General features: G+C 39.8%; 1 protein-coding gene across 1 annotated transcript; it reads left to right on the top strand.

Moving 5' to 3' along the window:
- The first annotated feature begins 3,208 nt into the window (after positions 1-3,208).
- Znf770 (zinc finger protein 770) lies at positions 3,209-11,587 on the top strand. Its single transcript, XM_057781922.1, has 2 exons — positions 3,209-3,301; positions 7,340-11,587. Exon 2 carries the CDS (start codon positions 7,381-7,383, stop codon positions 9,481-9,483), a length of 2,103 nt encoding a protein of 700 aa, XP_057637905.1. The 5' UTR covers positions 3,209-3,301; positions 7,340-7,380; the 3' UTR covers positions 9,484-11,587.
- The last annotated feature ends 4,360 nt before the right edge of the window (positions 11,588-15,947 follow it).

The following is a 15,947-nucleotide window of genomic DNA, read 5'->3' on the forward strand; positions in this document are numbered from 1 at the left end:
CTTGCTGCCATGACTCCCCACCGTGAAAGACTCTTATTCCTCTTGAACCACAAGCTCAAATAAAATCTCTCTTCTGTAAGTTGCCTCGGTTGTGGTGTTTGTCACAGCAACAGCAAAGTGACTAATACACAGGGTAACATAATGGACATGGTTCTTCTTTGCCTCTTCAGTGTATAGCAGTCTAGGAATATTGTGTTTGATGGCAGCAAAATTACCATCTCTGTCTCTGTGTTCAGATGACCACCTCTGCACGCTCTTCTTTCTTGCTTGCTTTCTCAAGAACACATTACTCCATTTAAGATTCACTATAAACCCAGAATGATTTCATATTGAAATTTCTCGATGTATCTGCAAAGACTATTTTCAGCATGATGACACATTCACATCTGCCCAGGATTATGAACTGAACAACTCAACTCAACACTGAGCTAAGTAAAGCCTATTATTTCTTAACGCAATAATATCCCTTACTGATGAGATTCTGATCTTGGAACTATTAGAACTGCTAGTTGATGCTACATGCCACAAGAAACACTGTATAAATATTAGGTAATACAGAAAGGAGCATTTCTGTATTTCACACAAATAATATAGAGGTGACAGGTGAAATATGGACAATAATCATTTCCAGAGTACAGAATTAAGAATGTATTTATTTCTAAGCTGCCAATGTCTCCCTAGGAGTAGCTGGATTCTTTATATGGCTAGTCAGTATGGTAAATTTCTGGGTGTGTATGGCAGGTTTTTTATAATGTTGGTTATGAATAACTGGTTGGAGAAATGACTTTTACGTGCGCATTTAATATTAAAGGGGTTCAGCAGCAATCATTCCACATAACTGTTGGGGAAACATTTGGAAAAATCAGGCTTTTTGGATCAGTTAACATGGGAGAAATTTAAAGAAAAGTGTACAAAGGAAACTCAGAAGCTTGGGAAAAGTTGAGATGTTATGTCAACTTTTTAAAGTAAGTTATCTGGGGATAAGACAACTACTCAAAGAACTGTTCAGAGTTAGAGGGTAAGGCACCAGCATGTGAACTTGACTTAATAAGACACGCCTGATAGGATAGTAAAGCCCATGTCTCAGTATCCTCCAGAGACAACTCCATAGGGAGGGTTTGCCCAGGTGAATGGACTGGCCCCTTGACAGCATTACTGGGATGTGGTAAAAGGTAAGAGGTGGGGCCTACTTAAAAGTAACCAGGGGGTGGGTCTGTCCTTGGGGTCTGTATCGTGCCCTGGCTCTTTCTAATAGTCCTTTTTCTTTGCTGAATGTCATGGTGATACTTTATTCTGCTATACCCTACACACCATGATGGACTGATACCTCTGAAACCATGAGACAAGAAAATTTATTCATCCTCTTAAATTTTTATGACAGTATTATCACAGTGACACAATAGTAGGTAACAATAACAAGTTTCCTAGCCCAGGGTACAAATGGGTTCCTTTCTTTTGGTAAATACACATAACCAACAAAGCTCCAGGGCTTTAAATAGAAAAACATGGCTTCTTACTGGGGATCATACTTACAAAATCCAGCAGACTGCTAGTGACATTTAAAACCAAATAAAACTTTTTCCTCCCAAGTGACTTTTGGTCATGGTTTTGATCACAGCAACAGAAAACAAACTAAGACAACACTTTAATGAAACTTGACCTCAAAGAAATAGAAAACCCAAACAAATCAATCATTAGTGAAATTGACTTTATAATATAAAATAACTCTTAAAAGTGCCCATCAACAACAGATTAGCTTGTTGTTGAATTCAAATATTTAAATAAGAGCTAACAGAAATGGTCAAATTATCCCAAAATTTGAAGAGTAAGAAATTTTCTCAAATTCAGTTTACAAGGAAGGTTATGTACACACACAGCAACAACCTACAAGCTAAGTGTTCCTGATGGGCATCAAAACAAACTCCTCAACCAAATACTAGCAAAGGAATACAAAAAGTATATTAATAAAAATAATCACTGTGATCAGTAGGATACACTCTAAGGTCCTAAGACCTTAAGGTCACATTAATAAATGTGATGTACTACATCATCAGAATAAAGTTTTAAACACACGCTCATCTTAACAGATGCAGAAAAGTATTTGATAAAAATTCAGCAATTCACAATAAAAATCCTGAATAAGTTAGGCATTGAAGAAAAATATTTCCACATAATAAACACCGCAATAAACATCATGCCAAAGAAAGAAAAGCTAAATTCGTTCTCTCTAAGTTCTGAAACAAGATAAAACAGACCACCGTCACCACTTATTCAACCCTCTATTCTTATCAATGTTCAACATATCTTATATTTTACTGTTTATTTTCTACCTCCCTTAGTAGTATATAAAATTTACTGTGATGGATTCTGTTTTTACTTTTCTGAAAATTTACCCATTCCTAGAATAGGCTTGGTATGCAGGAAATGCTTGATAAAAAGACATTGCATGAATGCCTGACTAGAGCTTCATCTCAGAATGCATTTCCACCCAAAGAAGTTGTATCTTCCGCACACACTGCACATATGATCTTTTATCACAGTATACCTGTCTGTCTGTTCCTGAAGGCCTGGTTGATATTTATATATTCAGAAGTGAATTCTTGATGCTTTTCATGTGATATGTCATTGGATAAGTGATTATGTCCCAATTTTACAAATGAAGAAATGGAAGCTGAGTTTTGTTGTATGTATGTGTTACTCTATGTGTGTACATGTATGTGGAGACTAGACTCAACAACAGTGGTCCTCAGTTGCATCCAACTTAACTTCTTTGAGACAGGGTCAGTCGCTGAACCCGAAGCTTACCAATTTGACAAGAGTGGCTTTCCAGAAACCTTCATCGTTTGAATTGCTGAGAACAGTCCTAACCCAGAATGTACCTAATACAGGAAGTTTTACCCACAACCCCGACCTTACAAAAGATAAGTGGGTTTAGAACTCTGACCCTCGATTCCAGTAAGAGCCGAGTCTTGCAGTCGGTCCTCTCTGGGATTTCCATAATGAAGGGTTGGTGACCGGACGATGGAAAGTGCATCATTTTTGCGTCTTCTCTTTTTCTCTCCTTGGAAATAGCGGTACCCGGTGGACAGTGCCCTAGGACCCGCGGTCATCCACTGAGCGAGCGCCGGCCCAGAGATCGCGAGACGCTGTTTCCGGCAGGACGGCTTTCGGAGCGCTCCGGAGCGCCGCGCCTGCGCACTCAGCCGGTCGCCGCGCCGACCCTGCGGCCGTGCGCTCGCCTGCTGTCTTCGCGAGCCCCTGGCTGGGAGATGCGCCGCTGCCGGGCCCTTGGCAGCTCCAGGTGTGTGTGGAGGACCTCAGTAGCCTGCGTGCAAGGGGGGAATGAACCCCGGGGAGGGTCAGGCCTGCCTCAACCACGCTGAGGTTCTCGGGGAACCGATCAGGGTGCCACGACCTCAGCTCCTGGCGTGCGCTCCGTGGGAGCGGTAAACTCAAAAGAGCTGAGCCCTGTGCCCAGCCTCCTGGGGTCAAATCACTTCTTTCCCATCTTTCACTCAGCTCTTCTCCTGCACCCCATCATCTGGCTGCAGTCAGTGGAGCTTTCACCCTTGCCCATACCGGGCATGGATTTTTACAGCCGCTGAACTCAGCTGGACCCCCAAAATGCTCTTTGCTTGCCAGAGATAAGGCTGGAAATATAGTTCAAATTAAGGCAAAGCTGATGGTTCAAGGCCAAGAGAGTTGGCAGCGGGCAGAACAAGGTAGAAAGAGGCTAGGACTGTTATAAATGTCACCAGAGAGAATTCTCCAGCTGGAAGTGGACGTTTTTCTCAGGTGTTTCATTTCTTGTTCATTTGCTTTTGTGATGCATTTGAGATGTCTTTTCAGTGGTGTTTCCTTAAAGCAACGGAAACAATGGTGCTTTCGACCCTGAGACAACATTGGATTTTATTGATGTCCGTTTTTATAGTTACCTGGCTTAATGTTGTTTGAATTCCATGATAATATCTAGATTGAGTCGTTGAGTGCACCAATTGGTTTGTATTGTTTCACTTTAGCATAAAAAAATAGCCTTAGTGTGTTTCTCTTTAATGGTGGCAAATTCAGTGGAGAGAAAAGACACTCAGTTGAAATGGGATTAAACCTCTAAGCGCATGGGGGATTGTGCCTGGAGTGTGGAAATCTCTGACCTTTTACTTATAAATAGGAAGTGAGATCACCACTTGCCACAAATGATTCTGACAAGGTAGGGTTCTTCTCATCAAGTGCCTTCCCAAAGCAAGTGACAGGAGTAGCTGGTCTTGATGCTAGTAGTGATGGCTGCTCAGTTGCAACCCTTTGGGGCACCGGAGCTCTAGGGGACTGATTCTTGTTATTTATAATCAGATAGTTGCCTTGTGTAGTTTTAGTTGTGGGACTTTTCTTTTTGAGAGGGGGTGGTGTTCTATAGAAGCAATCACTGAGAGAAAGGAGAAGTATAGAAAGAGAATGGAGAGGTCTCTATTCCAGGCCCAAACCCTGTAGCTTGACCATAGTCATTAGGAGGTTTTGCCTACCTGCTTCAGGGAGAGAAGCTGTCTTCCCGCACCAGACTTAGTACAGTTCATTTCTCCTCCCAGCCCTTCACCAGCCCTCGCTCCCCCTGGCACGTTGGCCCATAGGAGTCTGGAGCCCTTTGTGAGAAGCTTTCCTCTTGTTCACTATATCCATTTAACACTCACTTGCAGGCTTTCTGTTGAAGAGTCCACTGGGGAACTGGCTTCTTTTGTCCCTCTTACACTGTTGTAGCAGGTGAATAGAGGTTTGATGCTTTAAGCTTGGCTCATTGTCCTGATGGACCATCTTGACATTTGTTGCTCAAGAGGAATTAAATTAATTACCTGACAGGAATGGAGGAAATTACTGAGTTCTTTGCAGTTTGCTGGGTTTCTGGTAATTTTAGCTCCCATAGCTCTTAACTTTATGCCAACATGCTTAGGAATCCCTGCAGTTTGTTTACAATTAGCTTTTTTTTTTTTTTTAACTGAGTGAAGTAAAAGTACCCACAGCCTAGCTGTTTGTTGATGGGTAATATGTATTTTATAAATTAATAGAGTGACTTATGGTCTGACTGTTTTACTTTCTTATTTAAATGACATTTTCCACTTGGCTACTAATAGACTAATTTTGCATGCATATTTAAAAATAATATGTCCCATGGGAAGAAAAGAGGACTCTGTTGCTTTCCTTAGTACGCTTGCCTGTGGCCCATCATCTGCATCACCATAATAGATTACCTCTCACGGAACACAGTGACTGATTGATTGTAGGTTCCCCTGCCTAGAACAGGTATGTGAAGAACAGCTTGCACACACCTTTCACCTTCTGCCGCCTGAAGTTTCAGAAAGCAATTTTTTTTTTTTTTTTTTTTTTTTTTTGATTTTCGAGGCAGGGTTTCTCCGTAGCTTTTTTGGTTCCTGTCCTGGAACTAGCTTTTGTAGACCAGGCTGGCCTCGAACTCACAGAGATCCACCTGCCTCTGCCTCCCGAGTGCTGGGAATAAAGGCGTGCGCCACCACCGCCCGGCCAGAAAGCAATTTTTATACTTGCCAAATGGTATATGTTCAGGAACTTGCTACATGGTATATGTTCTATTAAACGAATTGGGCTGATCATCATCCACTGAGCTGACTTCACAGTCCATAATGAGTATGGACCTATAGTTTGAGAAGCTCTGTGATAAGCAACTAGTGCAAAATAGTGTCTCGAATTTTGTTCTTTTCGTGTTCAGATTGCACGGTGAATGTGTTTGGTTTTGTGCTTAAGGTGTCTTCTAGGAGAGATGATGAGCAACATATGACTGGCAGGCCAGCAGACAGAAGAGCTCTGAGTTCGTATAGAGTTCTGAATTCTTACATCCTAGAAGGGGAGCACTGGCGTAGCTTTGCTTTGCTTAGCTTTTGTCTTAATTCCTGTCTTAATTAAGGCTAATGGAATAGTAATAAAAGGAGAAGAAAATTGTCTCTTCTGGACAATGATATGTGAGAACTGTGAAATGTTTAAGTCGTAGTGTGTCTGAAAGACACCTGTCCAGAGCAGAGTTTATTGCCTGATGAAGAGACCACATTCAGCATTCTGTTCTTTACTCATAAATACATGTGTAAGTGTGCAATTTGTCAACCTCATTCTTTTGTACTTGTTTTTGTTACAGAGCCTTCAACAAAGCAGAAGGGAGACGTAAACTAAATTTAGTATGCTTATCTTAGAAACCTACAGTATTATAAGAAGATAAGAGTCACACCTTTAAATGTGGGTAATCTTGAGCTCTGAAATAGTTCACATTTCTGTGTTGCTTCACGGTTTTCCGATCCATGCACATCCATTATTGCCACTGACTTGTACAGCAGCTTGGTACGGGAGAAGGCCTGGCTCCCACTTTAAAGAATCTTGAATTCCCTTTTTCCTGACACACATATTATGCAGTGACAAATTTAGGATTAAAACTCGAGTCTTCTGTGAATATTATTCTTGGCATCTTTGTTGATATTGAGAAATAAATGAGAGCAAATATTTATTTATATTTTATTTTATTTTGAGACAAGGTCTCATTTTTTAGTGCTGGCTATCCTGTAACTCACTATGTAAATCAGGGTGGCCTCAGCTTATAGTGCTGGGATTAAAGGCATGTGCCATTAAGAAGAAATAGTTTTAATATTGTGGTTCAACCATCTAAATATGAATAAATGAAATGTTCTATGCCCAGAGCATGGCTACAGTAGGTACTATAGTTCAATGTAAATATGTCTTCATTTAGTATTTTAAATTTTTACCTTTTAATCAATTTAAATATATTTCTTTATTATTAGAACAGACAGGGCCTCACTGGCTGAGGCTTGCCTAAAATGACTGGATAACCCATAGTGGCCTCAAACCAATGATTCTTCTTCCTGTGTCTAGCTTGTGATTGGTGGCCTTAAAGAAATGTACCACAGTACCAGGTACTACGACGACTACTGCTGCTACTTCTTCTTTCTTCTTCTTTTTCTTATTCTTGTTGTTGTTGTTCCTTTTTCATTATCATCATCATGACTAAGCAACTCATTGACACATCTAATGTTGAAGGAAGAAAGTTGGAACTAAAAGGACTATTTAATGTTAAGAAATCAAGTTTGGTTCTTTTTAAATACAGCTTATCAAGTAGAAAAGTAGAACTTTAGAACTCAAGAATTATATCTGTTTAAAATTAGTTCTATGATTCTAAAGAATTAATCTAAGATGGTTGTTAAGTTACTTGAAAATACAAGAAAGTGAGATTCTCTTTACTTTTAATCTTCTGCCTAAATTACTTGCTTTTGTACACATCTGATAATTAATACTCTATTTTTCTTTTAATTTGTAGATGTTTGTGGAGCTTAAGGACGCCATGGAGCTCGTCGGAGTATGCCACTGAAGAATACGATGGCTGAAAACAACCGAAAAACGGTGAAGATTCAGCAGCGTGTAGCCAACAGACTCCCTAGGAACAGGCCGTATATTTGCAACATCTGCTTCAAGCATTTTGAAACACCATCAAAATTAGCTAGGCATTATCTCATTCATACCGGTCAAAAGCCATTTGAATGTGATGTATGCCATAAGAACTTCCGGCAGCTGGTTCATCTGGAGAGGCACCAGCTAACTCACAGTCTGCCTTTCAGTTGCAGTATTTGCCAGCGCCACTTTAAAAATCTGAAGACATTTGTGAAACACCAGCAGCTTCACAGTGAATCCTATCACAATGATGTTAAAGTCAGAAGATTGCTCGAGACCAAGCAGGAGAGGCCCGTGTACGGAGGGTATAATACTTTCGCTACGGAGGAGAGACGGGCACTACACCCATGCTCGAAGCCTGATCCCAAGTATAGCACTACACAGAGAAGAAAGCATATTCATGCGTGTACAATCTGCGGCAAAATGTTTCCATCACAGTCAAAACTCGATAGGCATGCCCTCATTCATACTGGACAGAGGCCTTTCAAATGTGTCCTGTGCAGTAAATCTTTCCGACAGTCAACTCACTTAAAAATCCACCAACTCACGCATTCAGAAGAAAGACCTTTTCAGTGTTGTTTTTGTCAAAAAGGATTTAAGATTCAAAGCAAACTTCTGAAGCATAAACAAATCCACACTAGGAATAAGACTTTTCAGAATCTTTCTTTAAAAGGAAAGACTCCTGAATCATGTCCCGTACCTAATAAATTAAATGCAAAGCAGGATGCTTTGGAAAATGGTGATATGGGTGAATCTGAGGAGAATAATCCTCTTGATGTCCACTCTATTTATATCGTCCCTTTTCAGTGTTCAGAGTGTGAAGAATGTTTTGAGTCAGAGCAGATTTTGAATGGACACAAGTGTCTTCCTGCCAGAGGTGGCAGAATTCCAAACAGGCTCAAAAGAAGCTGCAACTATAAGACCATTGTTAAAAAGCTCTTGGCTAAACTTAAACGTGCTGGGGGTAAAAAATCAGATAACCTTCAATCAGAGAAAAGAACATTTCAAAGCAACTGCTTGAAAAATTATGAACGTACTTCTGGTGAGCAGAACCCGGAACAAAGTCAGAGAACATTTGTGGGTTCCTTTGGCAGACGTGGATCATGTAAGACAGTTAACAAAAAGAAGAAAACACTAACTTTGCCATTTTCTTGGCAAAAGCAATTCCAGAGCCAAAATATGGGTAAAAGTTTGCAAGGTATCTTTACAACAGGAAGCATGTTAACTATGGATGGTTCAGTGACTAATAAAGACTTGTCAATCTTTGGTTCGTCAGGTGAGGAACACTTTAATAACTGTGACATGCTTCAGTGTGGCTTTTCAGATTCAAGTGAAAATATGCATGCTGGACATAAAATGTGCCCCTGTGATAAATGTGAGAAAGTGTTTCCTTCTGTCTCTAAGCTCCAGAGACACTATCTGATTCACACTGGACAGAGGCCTTTTGGCTGTAATGTCTGTGGGAAATCTTTTAGACAGTCAGCTCACCTAAAAAGACATAAACTAACTCATACTGAAAAGATTCCCTATAGCTCGTTTTGGGAAGTGAACCTTGGGAATGTAAACAAACTTTTCATTCATCCAAGTGATGGTGTTAGCTATAACGCTTCCCAACAGAGTGAGGGCCGTGTTTTCCAGAAGTATGAGGGCTCGGAGTCCAATCAGGGAGCTGGAATTGAGGTCAAGGCAGAACCAGAGGATTTCATTCTCGGTACCCACTGTAGGAACAGGCAGTCTTACCTCGCTAACACACTTTTGGAGTCAGAGCAGAGCCGTCATTGTTACAGTTATTTAGGCCGTCCTGAAAGAAGTGATGGACTCCTTTACCAGTGCAGTGTTTGTCGTAAAAATTTCCGATCTCCATCCAAACTAGAGAGACACTATTTAATTCATGCAGGGCAGAAACCATTTGAGTGCTCAGTCTGTGGCAAAACATTCAGACAAGCACCTCACTGGAAGAGACATCAGCTCACTCACTTTAAAGAACGACCTCAAGAGAAAGCCGTTATGTAACACAAAACCACTAATGTGTTTGTGGTCTCTGGTGATATAATACCCACAGACATTTTGCCGAAGGCCAGCATTAGGTAGAATGACTTCATAGGCAATTGCTTGTCCTGCACTATAAGGAGAAAGTTAAATAAAATTAGTGTTACAGCGGAAACGACTGAATACTTGAGAAGGAATAGCACAGTTTGATGGCATAACTAGATATCTAAGGTGGTCCGTGTATGACCTTGGTTGTATTAAAGTTACAGCTCCATCATCTTCAGTCTGGCCTCATATGTTGAATTGCTCCTTAAGACATTGCGTATCTATATATATGCATACCTCCTAACGTGAGGCCAGAATTGTCATTCAGCTCTAGTAAACCACCCTGCCACACTTTATTTTACATGTACACTTAAGCTCCATTGCAAACCATTTTTCCTAAAAGTTAAAGGACAAGAGGACAGCAGATGTGCAAACGGGTGGGAGAAATTACAGCTTTTTCACAGTGATTTTTTTTGAGAATGCTTATTTTACCTTCTAAGACAGATGAGTCCCCTCCTAACCCTGCTGTTATTTTTCCCTAAGGAATTGAAACGTAGGAAGAAGGTTGGTTGAACCCGTGGAGTATTTACCATTCATTATCGTTTACATTTATATGGGTGTTTCCCAGGTGTCATGAACTTTTCTGACTTGTCTGCAGTTGTATTGTTTTAGACACTTAGGCAGTGGACCTGTTTGCTCATTGGTGCTTGACAGCAGTGGCCAGGGTCAAAACTTTACTTTAACACCTCTTTGAGTGGCCCTATGACTTAAATAAGTTTTATCTGCTAATTTGATCAAATGGCAGTAGCTTCGTAGTTTCAGTTTTTGCTACTCTGTGAAAGATACTAATGCTGTAGTATTATTTTGATCTTCGTTGTCACTTCAGTTAGTAAGGATATTGTCCCTGTATAGGAATAAGATGCTGAAAGAGTTCAGGGCATCATTTTTTTCAAACAGTATTGTCATCATTTTACAAAAATATTTCGTTTACTCCTATTCTGTGGGAGAAATATCTTAGTCACAGATTGTCCTTCACTTTTGTGGCAGTTTGTACAATCATTGACTAACATCTTCCAGCAATAAAAAGGGGTAACTGTTCTCTTTCTAGGGTGGGTATTTAGCACGCTTAAATATAGTGAAAACCCCGCTGTTGAAAGTGTGGGCAGTGGAGTAAGTGCAAGTTTTGGCCACGGTGTAAGAGCTGCACTGTGTGTGTGTGTGTGGGGGGGGGAGCCGCCAGCCCAGGTGACCCTCCAGAAACTTGGGTTTCAGTTACAGAGGTGGAATGTGGTAGTGTGAGTCACTGATAAACAGATGTGCCTTCCTCTCAAGAGGAGAGCCACGTGCTTCAAGGAATAACCTCTCTTCTGTTTCTTTGAGATTTGAGGTGTATTTTCCAGTACAAGCAAGACGTGGTTCACAAAATCGGCTTTGCACAGAACTCTTGAAGGACATGTCTGTTGCATAAAAGCAAAGCATAAATAGTTTGTGTTTTCCAAGAGTAAAAGTTCAAGAATTATTTAATGTATGAAATTATGGATTTGGGCACTTCCCCAATTATTTATGTAATTTTATTTGAAGGGAAATGCCTGACATGTTTCTTTCCCAACTAAACAGGGAGAGTTGAATGTTGTGCTCATATGAATATGAATCTTTGCCTGAGTAATAATAAGATACTTTTTTGTTTTGTTTTGGTTTGTTTTTTTGTTTGTTTTGTTTTGTATTTTGGCTTATGCCCTTTAAAGCTGTTTCATATTGAAAGTTGGAATATCGTAAAAATTTTGTCAAGAGATGTACTGTAGTGCTATTTGAAGTACCTGTAACAAAATATTTACCATTGCGAGCTTCTTATGGGAACTGTAGAAGTGAAAATAAAGTATGAAGTTATGTTAAGATAAACATGTTAAATGATGGTTTGCTGCATGCTAGAACTGTACTTATTGTTGAGTCAATTATTTTGGTTTTCTGGAAATAATAAACTTTATAAATATCTTTTAAAAGAACTAGAATTTTTTTTGTTTGGGTGGTTCAAGACTTTAGCGTGACAAAGGAGTTTGATTAGCTGAGCAAGGCAATTACTGCTTCATGTTTTATACTGCAACAGTGTTTATGATTTTAATATATATGTTATATGTTGATGGAAAGTAGATAATGGTCAACAGTCTTGAAAAACTCAAATTTCAGAATAATTTAAAAATAAAGTTTCTTGTTACACAGTTTGCATTTTTTAAAGAAAAAATCACATCACATTGGAATAAACTACAGGTGCCACTTTCTACCTAAGGTTACATGCTTAATAATCACGCACTTCATCTCTTTTTTAAAAAATCTCTTTTTAATCATGTATATTTGTATGCAGTTGTGGGGGGGCGCAGGTAAAGATGGAAGCCAGAGAGAGCATCAGGTCCCTTGGAACTGGGTTTGCAGGTGGCTGTGGGCTGCTCTGTGTGGGTACTGTGAACTGAATTTGGATTGTCTACAAAGTTAGTATATGGTCTCAACTGCTCTGCTATCTCTCTGGCCTCACGTACATCATTTGTGATATTATCACTTTTGAAAAATATGCTAATTCCATTGCTTGTCATATGACCCAATTATATAACCTACTTACCTACCCTTCCCTTTGACTTTCCAGATTTGTACTAGTAGCACTTTACCATAATTCTTCCTGCATCTTATTGTCTTTCTAGTTTTAGCTTAAATTAGACACACATTCACACCCTTCAATGAAAGAGCTGAATCAGGCTTTATTCCTTTCTATTTCCTTAACAGTTGTGGGAGAAAAGCCTTTAAAATTGATGCAGGAAAATATAGATTCTGTCATGTATTATATAAAACAACCTATTAGAATGAAAGATCATTTAGGGCAGTTAAACAACAGGCTTCAGGCTTAAAAGTCAAGGGACCTTACCTTTGTTAGAGATAGTATTTGCAAGATCTGTGTAATAACGTTGAGTGGTATTGGCCTTTTAGAAGCTTCAGAGAGAGGACAGGTAATTTCTATCTTGTGATTTCTCATCACTTAGAAGAGCTTAGAATTTCAGTACTAAGTGGAATTCTGATAACACTAGAGAAAGCAAGGAAACAATTGTGAAGAACAGTGAAGCAGTGGTATTAGGTGGAATACACAGTGTGTCATATCTCGCAGCTAAACTGGCAAGCTCTCAATGAGTCTCAAAGTTCAGCTTAGTCTCTCTGGTAGCCTTTTCGATTTACCCAATCATCTCATTCTCTGGGCTTCCACTGCCTTTTGCTTATAACTCCTGTTAACTCTCTGTTATGGCTTAATAAATGCCTGAAGTCATCACCTTCAAAAGGTTTATTGTGGCCCCGAGTCTTGGAGGTTTTATTCATGTGGTTCACATGATCAGCTGGCTACGTGTCGTTAGGCCTGTTAGAAGTTCATCGTGGCAGGATGTCATTGAGCAAGCTTCTCACCCTATGGCATTGCAAACTAGAGAGTGAGCACAAGAGAGTGTCCTACAATCCCTTTCAAAGGCCCAACTCAATCAGAAATGTAATATGTCACTGTAACATGCTTTCTTTATAGGGACCACCACCCCGCAAATAACTGTTTGGAGACTTATTACTAATCATGAATGCTTGGCCTTAGCTTAGGCTTGTCCCACCAGCTCTTATAACTTAAAGTAACTCATTAATTTAATTTACATTTTGTTTATGACTTGTTACCTCATCCCTCCTTATTGCCTCTGCTACTTCCTCTGTGTCTGGTTGGCAACTTCACTTTCTTCTTCTAGAGTCCTCTCTGTCCCCAGAAGTCCCGCCTAACATCTTCCTGCCTAGCTATTTGCCATTCAGATCTCCATTAAACTAATCAGAAGGCACCTTGGCAAAGGTATCTTCATGGTGTAAAGAATTCTGAAACATGTCACACTAGCCCTCACCTCTTTTTTTTCACATTTTTTATTGATTTTATTGAGCTATACATTTTTCTCTGCTCCCTTTCCTTCCTCTTCCCTCCCCTTCAACTCTCTCCCACGGTCCCCAGGCTCCCGATTTACTCAGGCCAAAGTAGTTTCTTTATCAGCCAATAATAATAAAAAAACAAACATATTCATAACATACAGAGGAGATCCCACATCATCTAGTTTTTTACTTCCCCATTGATTCTTTTACCTCTAAATAACACGTTTTAAAAGCCAATGTTTATTTATAAGATGCTTTTGATTGTAACTAATGGGTCACCTGCCTCAAATTACTTTAACAATAAGACTTACTGGCTTCCATGACTTGAAATCCACTGACTAGATTACTGTCGAGCTGTTCAATCATGTTCTTGAATAGATTCTGCTTCCTTCTATCTGTTCCGCCTTTCATGGTGACTTGCTATTTTCCATATGATTCTTTAATGTTTTGAAATGTATCTCAGTTTCCTTCATGGGAGGGGGAGTAGGGTGGCATATGAATGAGGGATCCTACTCACAAGAGCAGAGTCTAACTTTCTCAGAATCTCAGCAAAGCTCACCTCTGCCATCTCCTTCCCAGGCATGTTTGGGAACCAACTGCAGACATAGACAGGGGAGGTAAGATTGAGTCCACCTGTACTGGCATTACATATATGAAGATGAGATGGAAACTGATGAAATTTGAGGGCGTATTTGGAGAAAAAAATAAAAAGATAGCGAACACCATCCTTGTACCTACCTTCAAAACAGGGTTGGGAGTGGGGATATAGTTCATCGTTTAAAAGGATTTGCTGAGCAAGCATGAGGATTTGAGTTAGGATTTCCAGCACCCACAACAGCTGGGCATATATCTGTGTAGCTCCTGCCTTGAGGGTGTGAGTGGAGAGAGGTAGGTCCTGGGGGCTAACTTACTGGTCAGCCAATGTAGCTCAACCAGCAAACTCCAGATTCCATGAGAGAGACTATCTCAAAGAATAGGTAGAACACAATAGAGAAAGATGCCTGATATTGACCACTGGCCTTCACATGCACCTGTATGGGCACAGCACGCACCCTTACATACACAGGACACACAACACATGCAAGCTTGCAGGGACAGGTTATGAAGACTGTTATTCTGACCACTGTCATCCTTCACCCTTCTTACTTTATGATCAGAATTGGTGGAATATATTACATCCTTACCGCCTCCTTTGCCTCTTCACTCATTCAGTTCTTAGTCATATATTGCCTGGTATCCCCACTTCCCACTATAATTTTGAAATTGGCCTTCTCGATAGTTACTGAATATGTGTTGCTAGTTATAGTGGCATCTCTCTGTTACTAGATTTGGGGCAGACTGATTTTGTTGCAGCCCATCAGTCAGGCTGGATCTTTCCAAACCTGTTAGCATATTCCATCTCTCATTTGAGTCACCCAGATTGGCTCTGGGGAAAGCACTGACTTAAGGAGGTGGTCAGAGTGCACGATTGAACTTAATTCAGATTGAAGAAGGAAATGGTACACACAGAGATTCTCCACATTAGTGCTGTGACCTAATCATCAATGGAATTGGAAGAGTCAAAGCCAGAGAGTCACAGAGAAATGGACCAGAGCCTTCCCAAATGCCTGCCTGATGCCTACGTTGGCACTAGTCCTTTTAGATACTTTTATAGACAGACTTGACTTTAAAGCCAACTTTTATTTTTCCTACAGCAACAAAATATCCCAATTAATGTTGATCAGTAGAAGTCTTAATTGCCCCATTCCTGGTCTTTGTGGTATTCTCTTCCTCTTATCACACGGGTACTTAACACCAATGGCATCCTTGCTCTTGAAGACCTTTCCTGACTCCAGGGTGTGTTTTATTATTATTATTATTGAAGAACATATTATAGGAGATGTGGTAGCTTCAGGGGAGGATAGAGATAACAGTTTCAGATGATCAAGATTCATCATCAAAGCCGTTGGAAAACCTGCGCTACAATTTTATAGGCGCTACATTTGGAGATAAGGTGTCAGTGGTTATTTTACATCCAGATTCCTTTGCATTTAAAATTGTAAGCTTGCACATTTTTAGGCCCCTAGAAATAAAGAGTAAGATATAGAGTGGCAAAAACTAACTTATGTACTTAATCTCCAGACCCACAGCTAATGTTTTTCAAACTATTAATTTTGGGTAGGGCACTACATATCATAAAATTAAAAGAGAGAGAATGAGTTGCTAGTCTCCTGTCTATATTTCTCCAGAGAGAACTTACTAGAGGTAAGCATTTAACCTGTGTATGAATTTGTAAATAGTAGGTTTGTGCAAATGCGAGAATTATACAATAAGTGACTGAATAAAAACTAGATGAGAGTTTAGAACAAGTATTTCCCTAGTGAATATATATGCATAATGCACACAAAAGGATACTCAACATTACTAGTTGTTAAAGAAACATGAATTAAAACCATAATGTGATGTACCACATACCTATTAAAATGGCTAAAAAAATTAACACTATTCATTTTAATGTTGGTGGGAAAAAGAAGACA

The sequence above is a fragment of the Chionomys nivalis genome, chromosome 9 (genome assembly GCF_950005125.1).
Source record: "Chionomys nivalis chromosome 9, mChiNiv1.1, whole genome shotgun sequence".
NCBI lineage: Eukaryota > Metazoa > Chordata > Mammalia > Rodentia > Cricetidae > Chionomys > Chionomys nivalis.

Excerpts from the sequence above, each read along its gene's own strand:
- Znf770 (XM_057781922.1), top strand. The coding sequence starts at position 7,381 with ATGCCACTGAAGAATACGATGGCTGAAAACAACCGAAAAACGGTGAAG.